This window comes from Orcinus orca, chromosome 2, assembly GCF_937001465.1.
Source record: "Orcinus orca chromosome 2, mOrcOrc1.1, whole genome shotgun sequence".
Classification (NCBI taxonomy): domain Eukaryota; kingdom Metazoa; phylum Chordata; class Mammalia; order Artiodactyla; family Delphinidae; genus Orcinus; species Orcinus orca.
In genome coordinates this window covers 85,249,132-85,264,692 of record NC_064560.1, presented here as the reverse complement: position 1 = coordinate 85,264,692, position 15,561 = coordinate 85,249,132, and the positions used below count along the sequence as shown (strand labels likewise).

The window sequence follows — 15,561 nt, the reverse complement described above, 5'->3', positions numbered from 1 at the left end:
GAACATTCAGGGCAGTTCGCAAAGTGTTGAGCTTCATAGCCTGAGCATATATCTCTACACGTGGATTAGAGCCTGATCAGCTCTAAAGGGGATGGGGGGGTGGGGGGAATAAAAAAAATTTTTTTTTAATTTAAAAGCTCAGATGGGTTTTAGTGGGAAATTGAATTTCAAGACCACAATCTGGGCACTAGGGATGCTTATTTCTACTGGATTGGTCATTATTTCTAAGCTGCTTCAGCGGAGAGAGCTAGGGAGAGCTAGATCTATATCTATATATAGATCTATGCTTATAAAGATAGAAATAGAGGGCTTCCCTGGTGGCGCAGTGGTTGGGAGTCCGCCTGCCGATGCGGGGGGCGCGGGTTCGTGCCCCGGTCTAGGGGGATCCCGCGTGCCGCGGAGCGGCTGGGCCCGTGAGCCATGGCCGCTGGGCCTGCGGGTCCGGAGCCTGTGGTCCGCGGCGGGAGGAGCCTCAGCGGTGAGGGACCCGCGTACTGCAAAAAAAAAAAAAAGATAGAAATAGAAATAATTTATAGTGCTACTTCAAATTCAAGACTACAGGGGTTTATGTAACCTTTTGTATATTACATGTTTCTTTCCTTTTCCACACTGAGAATCCTAGTTCTCAAGAAAATAGGGGATTCCCACTAGCTATTTTACACATGGTAGTATATTTAAAACCTAATCTCCCAATTCGTCCCACCCTCCCCTTCTCCCACTGTGTCCACATGTCCATTCTCTACATCTACGTCTCTATTACTGCCTTACAAAAAGTTTCATCTGTACCATATTTCTAGATTCCACATATACGCGTTAATATACGATATTCGTTTTTCTCTTTCTGGCTTACTTCACTCTGTATGACAGTCTCTAGGTCCATCCACGTCTCTGCAAATTGATATTTTGTATACCAAATTATAAATATATTTTATACTCTGCTATCTGGAAAGGTAGGAAGCGTGGCGCAAGTGGCGGGGCGCAAGATTAGATGCTGCCTGGGTGAGTGAGGAGTGTGCGGCGCCGCAGGAAGTGCGTGCAAATGGCTCTGCGGGTCCCGGGCTGTTCCTACGGGGAGGGGAGCGTGTGGGTCTGGGTGAGTGTGTGAGTGTGCAAGCTGCCACGCCAGAGAGAGCTGTAAGGCTCAAAGTATGCCGGGAGCCAGTAGCCACAGCACAGGGCCGACTCCTCTTCCCGGGGCATGCCCTCCAGCTCGTACCGGGATATGCCAGGTGAGCCCCAGGACAGTGGAACGCAGGCCCCCTCGGGAGCGGGCAGTGGTCCAGGGGTTTGCTTTACTCAGCAGCTATGTATAGTGCTGGCAGAGGGCGTTCCTTGGGAACTCTCAATTTGAGTCAAGGAGTGCATCTGTCCTGTAATTTTCCAAGGGGAGAGATGAAAATACGAATTTGGAGAGTAACTAGAGCTGAGATTCTGGAGCTGCGCCTCTGCCTCTGTTCTTCCTCCTGAAATCTGTTCTCCCTCCTCCAGGTGGCTTCCTGTTTGAAGGGCTCTCTGATGATGAGGATGACTTTCACCCAGTAAGTGGCCTGGCTGCCTGCCATTTGGGGGAGATGGTGCTGGGGATGCACCTCTCCCTGGGACCTGGCACGCCCCAGCTGGGAGGTGATCGGAGGCCCTTTGGTGACCCAGCTATGTCATACAATTGCTGTCTGAACCTGGCAGGTTGGGGAGGTTCCCCAAGAACTGTTCCTGGAACGGGGGTGGGCTTCATCTGAGAACGTCACAGGGCTGCTTCCCTGAATCTTGGTGCCTCTCTTGTTCAGAGCGCCAGGTCCACGCCCTCGAGCAGCACACCCAGCTCCCGCCCAGCTTCCCTGGGGTACAGTGGAGCTGCCGGGCCCCGGCCTATCACCCAGAGCGAGCTGGCCACCGCCCTGGCCCTGGCCAGCACTCCGGAGAGCAGCTCTCACACGCCAACTCCTGGCACCCAGGTATGGAGAGAGGGCGGGAAGATCAAGGCCAGGCCCCTAAGGGAGAAGGTCCCAGTGGTAGAATGGATTTCCCTTTGCTGATCCTGGTGCTGGATCTGCTTTGAGCCGAACTCTACCTGGAGCCTGGTGGGTTTCCCGCTGCAGCTCAGGCGACCTCCCGTCACCAGCCTTTAGGGCTTAGAAGACTGGGCCTGATTTCATCACAGGCCTGATTAACTCCTGCCAGCACTTTGGAAGAAACTTCCGTCACATAGGACACCCTTACTTGTCCCTGAAAGTGGCCAGACATCACAGGCTTAAGCGTTCCTGGTGACGGTCACTCCAGCTTGCAAGGCCATCTCTCCCAGTGCTGGGTCCTAGGCTAGGTCGGGGGCTCCATTCCATCTCCCTGGAGCAAAAGAGAACAGAACCTCTCCCGCCCACATAGAGAGCTTTTGGGTACCTCTGTGTGGTTGTCTCATGCAGGCCCTGCTGGAAGGCAGTCGTGGGGCACCCAGGGGCACCCTGGGTGATGTGACAGCAGTGGGTATGTGCTGGGAGACTGAGGTGTCTCTGAGCGTGGTGCTGACCCTGGTTTGTCTCTAGGGCCATTCCTCAGGGACCTCCCCGGTGTCATCCGGCGTCCAGTCAGGGACGCCCATCACCAATGATCTCTTCAGCCAAGCTCTCCAGCATGCGCTGCAGGCCTCCGGGCAGCCCAGCCTTCAGGTCAGTCTTCCCCACTCCTGATGTTCGCATGGCTTATTAGTTACTTTGGACACTGAGCTTTCTTCTGCTCTCTGGAGACCCTTCTCACTTGGCCTGCTTTGCTCCAGGAACAGCTGGGGCGTGGCAGTGTGACAGGAGAGGATGCTCCCAGCACGGGCAGTTGTTCCTGTGGCTTCCACTCCTGCACCCAGTGACCACGGCCTGGCTCCGCTGACCACCTGGCTTGAATACTTGTGGCAGTTTTAATTGAAGAGACAACTCATCCATTCTGTGAGCGGTGACTGAGCCTTGAGCATGTATATACCGGGCCTGGGTCCAGCTCCTGGGGTAGAGACGAGCCAGTGCTCATCCCTGCCATGGAGGGGTGCCAGGCAGTTGCTGCAGTGAGGGAGCAACAGGGCGAGAAGCCCAGCCCAGGCTTGAGGTGAGGGCCTAGGTCAGGGAAACCTTTTCTGAGGAAGGGGTGTTTGGACTGACTGTCAAAGAATGTTAGAGGTTAGCCAGGCAGGGAAGGGCTGTTTGGTTGAGGGGGCATGGTGTCCAGGCAGAGGCAGCCAACCTTAGAAATGGCCTATGTCAGTCCACCTATGACATTCCACCCCTGAGACTAGTTTGAAATCATGGTGTCTGCCACACTCTGGATATTGTTGATGGGGTTAATAATGAAGCTTGGCCTAATGTCTCATCCTATACCTAAATTCTCAGCCAGATTTATCACCCTCAAAAAAGTAATTTTTTTTTTTTTTAATTTTGGCTGTGCTGGCACGCGAGCTTTGTTGCCCCGCGGCCTGTGGGATCTTAGTTCCCCAACCAGGAATGGAACCTGCGTCCGCTGCATTGGAAGGCAGATTCTTAACCACTGGACCACCAAGGAAGTCCCCTCAGAAAAGTAATCCTTATTTTCTTCCTGGTATCATTATCAGAAAACTCTGGTGAAAGTTAATCAGGCCATGAGTCTTAGCTATATGGTCCTAATTTAGCTATGATTTATCTCACTTTCTTTTTTTTTGGCTGCGTTGGGTCTTTGTTGCTGTGCCCGGGTGGGGACTACTCTGCGTTGCAGTGCATGGGCTTCTCTTGTTGAGGAGCACAGGCTCAAGGCACGTGGGCTTCAGTAGTTGCAGCTCTTGGCCTCGGTAGTTGCAGCGCAGGCTCTAGGGTGCAAGGGCTTCAGTAGTTGCAGTGCATGGGCTCAGTAGTTGTGGCTCACAGGCTCAGTAGTTGTGGCACACGGGCTTCAATAGTTGTGGCTTGTGGGCTCTAGAGTGCAGGCTCAGTGGTTGTGGCGCACGGGCTTAGTTGCTCTGCAGCATGTGGGATCTTCCCGGACCAGAGGTTGAACCTGAGTCCCCAGCATTGGCAGGTGGATTCTTAACCACTGCGCCACCAGGGAAGTCCCTCATCTCACTTTCAGATTGAGTGTTGAGGCACTTTCCACCCCAGAATTCCATACTTGGGTGGAATTTGCTTTGCACATTACTTCTCAACAGCCAAAAGGTAGAAGCAGCCCTAGTGTCCATCAATAGATGAATGGGTAAACAAAATGTGGTATATACATACAATGGAGTATCATTCAACCTTAAAAAGCAAGGAAATTCTGCCACATGCTACAACATGGATGAACATTGAAGACATTATGCTAAGTGAAATTAGCCAGTCACAAAAAGACTGTATGATTCCACTTCTATGAGGCACCTAGAGTGGTCCAGTTCATAGAGACAGAATGTAAAATGGTGGTTGCCAGGGGCTGGGGAGCAGGGAGAATGGGGAGTTGTTGTTTAATGGATACAGAATTTCAGTTTGGGAAGATAAAATAGTTCTTGAGATGGATGGCGGTGATGGTTGCAAAATAACGTGAGTGTACTTAATGCCACTGAACTGTACACTTAAATGGTTAAGATGGTAAATTTCATGTTATGTATATTTAACTGCAATATTAAAAAATACATAGAAGACAACCCAACCACCACCAGAAAAAGGGAACACATCAAAATTTGAATGATTCCACCCATCTCTCTGCTGGAACTCCTCCAGCCCTTCGCTTGAGTGGAGCCTGTTCTGTAACGGAGATTATGAGTTCACTAAAATGGTTGTAAAATATAAAAATATGTCTTGCTGCATATGTGGGTCTCTTTCTTCTCCTAGAGCCTGAAATAAAAATGGGCGAAGAAGAAATTACTACCTTTATGGCTGAACATTTATTTCACAAATGTTCAAGTGCCTACTTTATGCCAGGAGCTGTGGAAGGTGTGAAAATGAAGCATATACGAGAAGTTCACGGTCTAGAAGGGGAAAGGTCCATGCATAAATTTTTCCGTGAATAATTTTAATATCAGATATAAAATGTGCCCTTTCCTGCGCCCTTAAAGCACCCTGTACTTCTCTCAATTATCGTTTATGTTTCACTATATTGCCATTAACTTGATTTTTCTTTCTCCCACAAGGTGTAGATTGTGTTGATGGCCCAATTCATCATCCTCCCTAGATCCATGCCCTTTACCACATAACTTTGCAGTGCCCGTGAGCGGAGTAACCTGACTTCCCCTTGATTCTAGCTTTCACCACATGACTTGCTTTGGCTAATGGAATGTTAGCAGGTATGATGAAAGCAGAGGCTTGAAATGGACTTGAACATTGGGAGCTGCCCTTTTGCGCCACTGCCATCACCAGGAGAACACGCCTGGGTTAGCCTGCTGGAGGACATGTTGCAGAGCTGAGTCTCCTAAACTGCTCTAGAAGAGGCCAGCCTAGGTTAGCTGTCTATCAGACGACCTATAGACATGTCACTCAGCCCAGCCAAGAAAAGTGTACAAATTATCATTTGTATAACCAGATGAATTTTTTACAGAGTGTACACATCTATATAATCACTACCCAAAAAAACCCGAGAATTTAGCAGCACTCAGAAGCAGCTCGCAGGCTCCTTCCCAGTCATTACCCACCTCCTCCTCCAGAGGTAACCATTACCTTGACATCTAACCATAGATTAGCTTCTGCCTGGTCTTGAACTTCTTTTAAATGGAATCATACCATATATAGTCTTTCGTGTCTGGCTTCTTCCATTTAACATCATATTAATGAGATTCTTCCAGTTTGCTGTGAATAGCGGTAGTAGTTCCTTCATTTTCATTGCTTTATAGTATAACATGGTTTGGATATAACACAATGTATTTATTAATTCTACTGTTGATGTACTTTTGGATTATTTTCCAGTTAGAACTATTAGGAATAATGCTGCAATGACTATTCTTACATATGTCTTTTGGTGAGCATATGTATGCATTTCTGCTCCATACATAGTTAAGAGTAGAATTGCCAGGATATAGGATAAATGTATGTTCAGCTTAATACATATTGCCAAACAGACTTCCCAGGTAGCTGTACCACTTTACACTCCCAGCAGAAATGTTGAGTCCCACTTTCTCCACATCCTTGCCAACACTGGGTATTGTCAAGGCTTTAAAAACATTTTTTGGAACTTCCCTGGTGGCGCAGTGGTTAAGAATCCACCTGCCAAGGCAGGGGACAGGGGTTCGAGCCCTGGTCCGGGAAGATCCCACATGCTGCGGAGCAACTAAACCCTTGTGCCACAACTACTGAGCCTGCGCTCTAGAGGCCACGAACCACAACTACTGAAGTCCACATGCCTATAGCCTGTGCTCTGCAGCAAAAGACACTGCAATGAGATGCCCACGCACCACAACAAATAGTAGCCCCCCCCTTGCTGCAATTAGAGAAAGCCCGCGCACCCGCGCACAGCAACAAAGACCCAGTGCAGCCAAAAATAAATAAATAATTAAATTTAATTAAATTAAAAAAAATTTTTTATTTTTGTCCACACCGTGTGGCTCGTGGGATCTTAGTTCCCCAACCAGGGATTGAACCCAGATCCTCAGCAATGAGAGTGCAGAGCCCTACCACTGGACTGCCATGGAATTCCCAAGTCTTTTTTTTTTTTTTTTTAATTAATTAATTTATTTTTGGCTGTGTTGGGTCTTCGTTTCTGTGCGAGGGCTTTCTCCAGTTGCGGCGAGCAGGGGCCACTCTTCATCGCGGTGCGCGGGCCTCTCACTGTCACGGTCTCTTCCGTTGCGGAGCACAGGCTCCAGACGCGCAGACTCAGTAGTTGTGGTGCACGGGCCTAGCCGCTCCGCGGCATGTGGGATCTTCCTGGACTGGGGCTCGAACCCATGTCCCCTGCATTGGCAGGCGGACTCCTAACCACTGCGCCACCAGGGAAGCCCCCAAGTCTTTTTAATCTTAGCCATTCTGATGGGTATGTAGTAATATCTCATTTTGATTTTAATTTACATATCCCTTATGACTAATGAGCATGAGCATATTTTCATATGAACATTTGAATATCCTCTTGTGTGAAGTGTCTGTTCATGTAAGATTCAAGTTTGTACTGCATAGACTCTTCTACTGTAGGATCAAAAGGGCAGCTAGGCGGATCATGAGGCTCACAGCAAGAGATCCTGAAGATGAAAAAGAACTTCGCATCAGCTCTAACCCAGCCTTTGCATCATTCCAGCACCAGGAATGATACAGTGGGATTCCTGCATAAGACCCTGAACTCTAGGAAACCTCAAATCAGTACGCAAGAAGTAGACAATGGGTTGGACACATGCAATGTGGGGATCTTCAAGGGAAACCCATTGGCTTGTTGCTGATAGACTCACAAGTTGTCAGATGTTCTGGAAACACCAGGACTTCGGGGTCTGGTCCTCAGCCACACAGGCTCAGAAGAGAGCTTTTGCTGACACAGTGAGTCAGCAATTAATGAAAAAATCAGAATGCTGAGGAATTCCCTGGCGGTCCAGAGGTTAGGACTCTATGCTTACACTGCCGAGGGCCCAGGTTCAATCCCTGGTTGGGGAACTAAGATCCCACAAGCCGCACAGTGCAGCCAAAAAAAAAAAAAAGCAAATTTAAAAATCAGAATGCTGATGTACTAATTCCCATCATGAACCAGAATTGCCAAGCATTCCAGTCTCTGATTAAGATACTCACTCCCTGTAAGAAAACAACTTGGGAAGTCAAATATAATCAGAAGGCTGCATGGTGAGCTGGAGCCAGAGCACCAGAATGGGAGTGGGGGGCCGAGAAGAGCAGGAGTGTGCTTCCAAGACCCTCACAGTAAAAATGGATCTGCCACTGGAACTGGACAGTATATGACCTTGGATGAGACTTCCCTGTCCCCAGCCAATGCTCAGATGAACACTGACAATGTCGCTTCAGAGACCCTCGTTTTTTTCAGTGTTTCCACTGTTAACTAATCCCCCTTCTGACTGACTCCTTCTTCTTTAGCTATCCTAAGGACATATGTTGGTTGTCTTCTTATTATCCATTTCCCCACATCCTTCCCCAGAGGTCCCTGGCCCCTTTTCAATAGACCATACTTTCCATTGGGGAATCCGATCCTTGCAGTTCCTGCAATGGTTCCATCCTAGATGTAGGTTTGGAGCTCACCACCTAGGCCAAGCCAATCCGTGCATTCCATCCTCTGAGCTCAGTGATGGGCTGAGCATGTCAGCTACAGATGCTGGGATGCTGATAGTCTATATTTCCCACTGGGCATGAATGAGAAAGCTTGTGGCCTTGGGAGCCATCTGAGGACCACAAGGGGAATCAACCTCAGTTCATTCTGACATGGAGGAAGGCAGAGTGGAGAGCTGAAGAGAAACCGGAGTCTTAGTGATTTTCTTAAGCCATTGGATCAAGCAAGCACAGCTTCCGGACTTTTTAGTTACTTGAGCCAAGATATTCCTTTTCTTGTGTAAAACAGTTTGCATTGGTCTGGCAGAACTAACTGATTATCCAATATCTAGTTTCTCTCTCTCTCTTTTTTTTTAAAAAAATAAATCTATTTATTTATTCATTTATTTATGGCTGCGTTGGGTCTTTTTTGCTGCACGCAGGCTTTCTCTAGTTGCAGCGAGCAGGGGCTACTCTTCCATGCGATGTGCAGGGTTCTCATTGCGGTGGCTTCTCTTGTTGCAGAGCACAGGCTCTAGGCGCACGGGCTTCAGTATAGTGGCTCGCGGGCTCAGCAATTGTGGCTTGCGGGCTCTAGAGCACAGGCTCAGTAGTTGTGGCGCACGGACTTAGTTGCTCCGTGACATGTGGGATCTTCCCGGACCGGGGCTCTAACCTGTGTCCCCTGCAGGGGACAGGCGGATTGGCAGGCGGATTCTTAACCACTGCGCCACCAGGGAAGTCCCTAGTCTCTTCTTCTTTACTTATAGAACCCCCTTTTTATTCGTAGTTTAAAAATATTTGTCTCCCCTACTTCCCTGGAGCTAAGCGTGGCAATGTGGCCAAGAAGATACTACTGAAAGTCCCTGGTAATACTTCTGGAAAAGTGATTTATTTCCTGATTAAAAAAGAAAGAGGGCAGATTCAACTGGCACATGCATTGTGCCTTTCCCAAGCCCCTTTTTCCTGCCTTCAAAGCAGGAAGAGTAACAGCCAAATTATGATCTTGAAGCCGAAAGACACACTAAGGATGGCAGAAGAAGATAGAAGGAGCCTGATTCCTTGAGCAGCTGTACCAGTTCCCAGACTGCCTATACCAGACTCCTTGCAACATGAGAATAGTAAACCCCTTATAGGTTTAGCCACTTTGTTGGGTTTCTGTTAAATGCAGCCAAATGCATACTGACTTAGAGAAGTCAGTACACTGAAGTGGGATGCTGCAAGTAATATAATCTGAAACGTGGATTTGTTGAGTGGTAGAGAAGGGCTTTTGGGTTCTGAGTGTACGTGCGTTACAGACTGGAATGCCAATGACCTTGCTAGGCAGTGGTGGAACATTTGGTCAATTTGTTCTTCTATGGGAGATACCCCACATGCCAATCAAGTCTCTTGTGTTAGGGAAAATAGCTGGAATGATTCAGAATGTTGGCACGTGCTGGTGACTTCGTTCTATTTTCAACAAAGTCCTGAGAGAGACCAATGAGCTAGAGTTATGCAGCCTGAATAAAAAAGGTAAGGAAGTACCGCTTCACTAAGGAAGGCTCTCTGGCTAGGGCCTGCAAATTTCCTTTGAGTGAACATCTCATAATTTGGAGACTTGCAGGGCTGAAAAAGATCATTGCTTCTGTTCTCCAAATAGAAGATGAGACTGGTATCCTGGGCCTTTCCTAAGCACCTTCCTTTAAGAATCACCACTCCACAGAGGAAGTGGACTCTGCAAAGTGTTCTCCTCCTCCTAGAGCCTTTTGTTTCCAGTTGTCTCAAGTCAGTGAGCATTAAGTTGAAGGCTAGAAGGATAAGCAGAGCACAGAGGCCAACACGTAATAGAAGAGGGTTTTCAGGTTTACAGACTATGGCTACATAGGAGCTTCCGCTGTGGTTACTCACACATAGGATTGAAGAAGAAGCAAATAGACTGGAAGCCTACAACACTTTTGAGGGAATCATATCACCAGAAATGAAAATTTAAGGACCTGACCCGCAAAACCTTATCATTTTTCAACCCCAGGCCCCCGAACACACACAACAGAAAGGGCATCCACCCCAAAGTTACACTTCAGATATGGTTAAAGTGGATAATACACAAGAAGTCATCTCAAAAGCAGACGGAACTTGGACCATGGAGCACAATCGAAAAAGTTCCACCCAGAGAGTAGGTTGGCTGAGTAAGGAAATTACTGTCCGGCAGGGAGTCCTGGCTGCTCCTGTCTAGCAGAATCCGGTATTTGCCCATAGCTCTAATATTTGCAGTAGCTTTGATGTGTTTCCCATTCTTCCCTTTCCCATGTGGGAGTTTAATTTTGTTCCTTCTCCAATATTATATATGGGATATGTTGGGGGAAGATAACTTGGCTTTTAGTTTGTAGGTTACTGGACTTTGTATAAGGATTCACATCAGGGCTAAGTGGAGAAAACTGCATATGGGATAGAGACTCTGGTTTTTGAGATGGATGCAGTGTCTGGCCGAGACTTTGGAACTGTCCACATCAGGGAGGGAGCATATTCTGTATATGGAAGGATGGATACCCTAAAGGGTGGACTGTGGCAGTCACTGCTTTCTTTCTACCCAATAAGCAGTCACTGCTTTCTTTCTACCCAGTAAGCATTCTCCATGTCTTCTTTACCATCAGAACCCTGAATTTGTTTAGGAAAGCAACGTGCCCATCTAAAACTCACATCAAAGTTTTCTGACCATTGAGACATAAGCAAAACTCTCCCAAAGATATCTCGAAAAGCTTTGCTTTCTGGTTATAAGTATCACTACTTCTCTCCTTTTCACTTATTTCTCCTTTTCTTGCCTGGAACCAGATGGAAACTTTAATCTTCAGGAAAGAATGCAGAGCATCGGAAATGGTAAATATGTGGATAAACGTCAAAGACTACTCTTCCCTCTTGATTTCTTTAAATTGCATGTGGCTATTTAAAAATAATGTGGGAGTTTCTTTTTTCTATGCTCTGGAACTTTTTAAGTAGCTTTGAAGGTTTGGTAGATTCTCCTATGAATTCTTCTGGGCCTTGTGAATTTTTGAGGAGTAATTATTTAATTTGTTTAAATTTTTTATGTTTATTAGGGTCAATTTTGGTAAACAATATTTTCCTAGGAAGTTATCTATTTAATCTACATTTTCAGATGTCTTTGTCTAGACTTGTGAAAAGTAGTATCTTAAGATTTTTAATTTTTCTTCTCTTTCAATGGTTATTTCCTCCTTGTCATTTCTTACCTTGCATACTCATGCTCTTTCCCTTTTTTACCTGATTAAGTTAGCTAGTAGTTTGTCCATTTGACTGATTTTTCTTTTTTTTCTAAGAACCAGCATTTGGATTTATTTATTCTTTTTATTTTATTTTTCTGTTTTCAAACTCATTAATTTCTGCTTATGTCTTTAATAGTTCCTTCATTCTGCTTTCTTTTGGCTTGCTTTGCTTTTATTTTTGTAGCCTTTAAATTGATGTTTAATTCTACCTAGATATTTAGTGTAATACTCTTCTAACAACTACTTTTGCAGCATCATATAGATTCAGATAAGCTGTGTTTCCATTATTGCTATTTTATAAAATTCTGCAGTTTTGGTTTATATTATCTTATTAACCCAAGAGTTGCTTAATACAGAGTTTTAAAATTTTCTAGGTGAAAGTTACTTTTTACTTTTAATTTTGTTATTAATTTATACTTTTATTGCATTGTGATTGGAGAATGCTGTTTATATTATTGCTCTTTTTAAAGTTATTGAGGACTCTTCCCTGGTGGCGCAGTGGTTGAGAATCTGCCTGCCAATGCAGGGGACACAGGTCTATCCCGGATCCGGGAAAATCCCCCTTGCCGAGGAGCAGTTAAGCCCCTGTGCCACAACTACTGAGCCTGCGCTCTAGAGCCTGCGAGTCACAACTACAGAGCCCACGTGCTGCAACCACTGAAACCCGCGCGCCTAGAGCCTGTGCTCCGCAACAAGAGAAGCCACTGCAGTAAGAAGCCCGCGCACTGCAGCGAAGAGTAGCCCCCGCTCGCCGCAACTAGAGAAAGCCGGCGCGCAGCAACGAAGACCCAATGCAGCCAAAAGTAAAATATAAATATAAATAAATAAATAAATTTACTGAGATTTTCTTTTGTGACCTAATATGTCATCAATTTTCACGAATGTTCTTTTCGATTACCCAGTAGCCAGTGCTCTGATCCACCGAGTCTCAGACCTGACCTCAGTGTTTCCCCTCTCACAATAGGATTTTCTCCCTCTGGGATAATTCTAGCTGATGTTGTGGCTCTGCTGGTTTCAGATATTTCTCTCTCCATTTACATGTAAATTGAGGCTCAAGGTACTCTCCCTCTCCTAGGATGCTGTAGTGAGGGCTGGGGTGATGTGATTTGCTTTCCTTGTTGATCTGTGTGGGTTTTGGAAGATTGTGAAGGGATTTAGGCATCTGCCATTATTCTACAGGAATCAGGAAGTTCTTTTTTATCATATCTCTGCTGCTTTCTCTTCATCCCTGCCTTCCACTGGCTGAAATTTTCTCTTTTGCCCTTCCCTTCTCATTGACATTGAAGTCACAGTTCTATTTCTGTTCTCTTAGTGGTAACCCTGAAAAATGTAGCGTGCACATTTAGCTTAGCAAAGTCTAAAATTAATCAATATGCTACCTTCCTTTCAAACAATATAAAGACCTTAGAATGCTTTAACTCCCATCAGCGCCCTCTCATGTTATTATTCATTCACCAAACAATTTTGAGTTCCTACCGTGTGCCAGGTTGATATAATAATGAACAAAAGGTATGTGTCTGGCAGGTGCGGGGCACAGGGGTCCCTTTTCTAATGGGTTTATATTTTAGCGGGGAGACAAACAAGATACAAATTAAAAATATAGTATGTAGTATAGCAAAAACTACTACAGTAGAAGCAAAAAAATTAAGCAAGGTAGGGGTATATGAAGTCTCGTGTGTGTGTGTGTGTGTGTGTGTGTGTGTGTGTGTGTGTGTGTGTGTGTAGCTAGTCATGCAGATATCTTGGGGAAAGAACATTCTAGGCAAAGTGAATAGCAAGTACAAAAACCCTAAAGGACTTCGTGACATGTTTAAGGAATAGCAAGAAGGAGTGTGAGGGGCTTCCCTGGTGGTGCAGTGGTTGAGAGTCCGACTGCCGATGCAGGGGACGCAGGTTCGTGCCCTGGTCCGGGAAGATCCCACATGCCGCAGAGCGGCTGGGCCCATGAGCCATGGCCGCTGAGCCTGGGCATCTGGTGCCTGTGCTCCGCAACGGGAGAGGCCACAACAGTGAGAGGCCTGCGTACCGCAAAAAAAAAAAAGAAAGAAAGAATGTGAGGCTACAGTGAAGTGAAAGAGGGGACAAGTGGTAGGATTTGAAGGTCACATGCAGAGCTAATAAGGAAACCAAAGTAGAACCTTACAAGGACTACAATGTGGCCTACAGTACATATTAAGGATTTTGGCTTTTATTCTAAGATGGGCAGCCATTAAGGGGTGACAGAGGAATGACGTGGTCTGGCATATGTTGTACCAGGATCACTCTGGTTGCTGTATTGAGAACAGATTGCTGAAGGCAGGCCAGTTAGGAGGTTACTGCACTAACCACATGAGAGATGACGATGGCTGGCCCAAGATACAGCAGAGGTGGTGATGGGAAGTGGCTGAATTCTGAGTGTGTTTTGGAAGTTGAGCTGATAGAATTTGATCACTGACCGGTGAGGTTTGAGGAAAAGCAAGAGAACAAGCATGACACCCAAAATGTTGTCCTGAGCAACTGGAAGCCTAATTCTTAGAACGTCCCAAACGCCCCTTGCCCTGGTATAATCCCCTTTGAATGAGCTCACTCCTGTGATTATGTTATGTTATATGGCAAAAGGAAGACTATCTAGGTGGACCTAATCTAATCACAAGCCCTTTAAAGGCATGGGTTTTTCCAACTGGTGGGCAGAAGGGGGAGTCAGAGAGATTCAAAGCGTGAGGAGTTTGGGGGCACACGAAAAGGAGTCCAGGCAGCCTGTAGGAACAGAGAGCAGCTCCCAGCTCCCAGTCAGCCCAGAAACAGGACCTCGGAGTCGTAGCCATAAGAAACTGGATTCTGCCAACAACCTGAATGAGTTTAGAAGCAGGTTCTTCCCAAGAGCCTCCAGGTAAGAGCCCAGCCCAGTGGACACCTTAATTTCAGCCTTGTGGAACCCTGAGCAGAAAACCCAGCCAAGCCCAGGCTTCTGACCTACAGAGCTCTGAGATAATGAGTGGGTGTTGTACGCTGCTAAGCATGTGGTAGCTCGTTACACTGCAATAGAAAATACACACACAACTCTCAAGGAGGCTGGGAAATGGTGTCTGCGGTGGGACATCCATGTGCATTGTTAAACTTGGGGGGGAAGGAGGGGGCGGGTTTACAGTGAAAGAAAGAGAAAAATGAGTACTGGGGAGATGATAAGATGTCTTTCCACACACTGAAAACCTACACTATCCAATACAGTGGATACTAGCCTCATGTGGGTATTGAGCACTTGGAATGTGGCCAGTCCAAATTGAGACCTGCTGTAAATGTAAAATACACACTAGATTTTGAAGACCTAGTATGAAAAAAATGTATGTAAAATATCTCATTAAGTATACTTTATATTGTTTACATTTTGAAATGATAATATTTTTGATATATTGGATTAAGTAAAATACATTATTAAACTTAATTTCAAACTATTTTTTACTTTTAAAAATTTGGTTACATGTGTAAGTTAAAATTTAATTACATATGTGGCTCCCATTAGAGTTTTATTGGACGGTGCTGCTGTAAATTCTTTTGTCTCAATTTTTCTTTATATGTACATAAATTTTTAAAAACATTATTTCGTTTTCTTTTCAACACTATAGGTTTAAAGAGGCAATGTTCCCAAAAGAAATAATGGCAAAGAAGGGAGTTCCTAGTCACAACCAGTGAATCTGTTCTCCCAGATGCCTTAATAAACTAGTTGATGCATGTACGTGTATAGGAGAGGTTGATAGAGGGAGGGTCTTGGAAAGAAAAGAAAGTTATGACATTAGATAACAGCATCATGGAGATGGAAATGGTGCTTATACCATCATGACTCATCCTTTGAGGCTGGGCACTCCACAGTCTCGAATAAAATCAAAAGGGGAGCGGTAGCTGTTATGTAGGTAGATACCACAACCTATCATTATGGGAGGGTGAAGGAAAGACCGGCTGTCACAGCTCCGCCTCACCAGGACACGTATGTAGTGCCCTCTGGTGGACTATGGCGGCACTTGAGTCAGATGGGTCAGAATCCCCCACTTTTTTTTTTTTTTTTTTTTTTTCTTTTTTGGTTGGCGCTACGCGGCTTGTGGGATCTTAGTTCCCCGACCAGGGATCAAACCTGCGCCCTCGGGACTGAAAGCTCAGAGTCTTAACCATTGGACCGTCAGGGAATTCCCCAGAAT

At 45.9% G+C, this 15,561-nt stretch overlaps 1 protein-coding gene across 1 annotated transcript; it reads left to right on the top strand.

The window, feature by feature from the left end:
• The first annotated feature begins 1,120 nt into the window (after positions 1 to 1,120).
• Positions 1,121 to 12,239, top strand: LOC105748316 (ubiquitin-like protein 7). The gene is made up of 6 exons (XM_033440064.2): positions 1,121 to 1,229; positions 1,489 to 1,538; positions 1,785 to 1,952; positions 2,538 to 2,660; positions 10,947 to 10,991; positions 11,863 to 12,239. The coding sequence occupies exons 1-6, from the start codon at positions 1,199 to 1,201 to the stop codon at positions 11,896 to 11,898; spliced, it is 453 nt and encodes a 150-aa protein (XP_033295955.1). The 5' UTR covers positions 1,121 to 1,198; the 3' UTR covers positions 11,899 to 12,239.
• Positions 12,240 to 15,561: the final 3,322 nt, after the last annotated feature.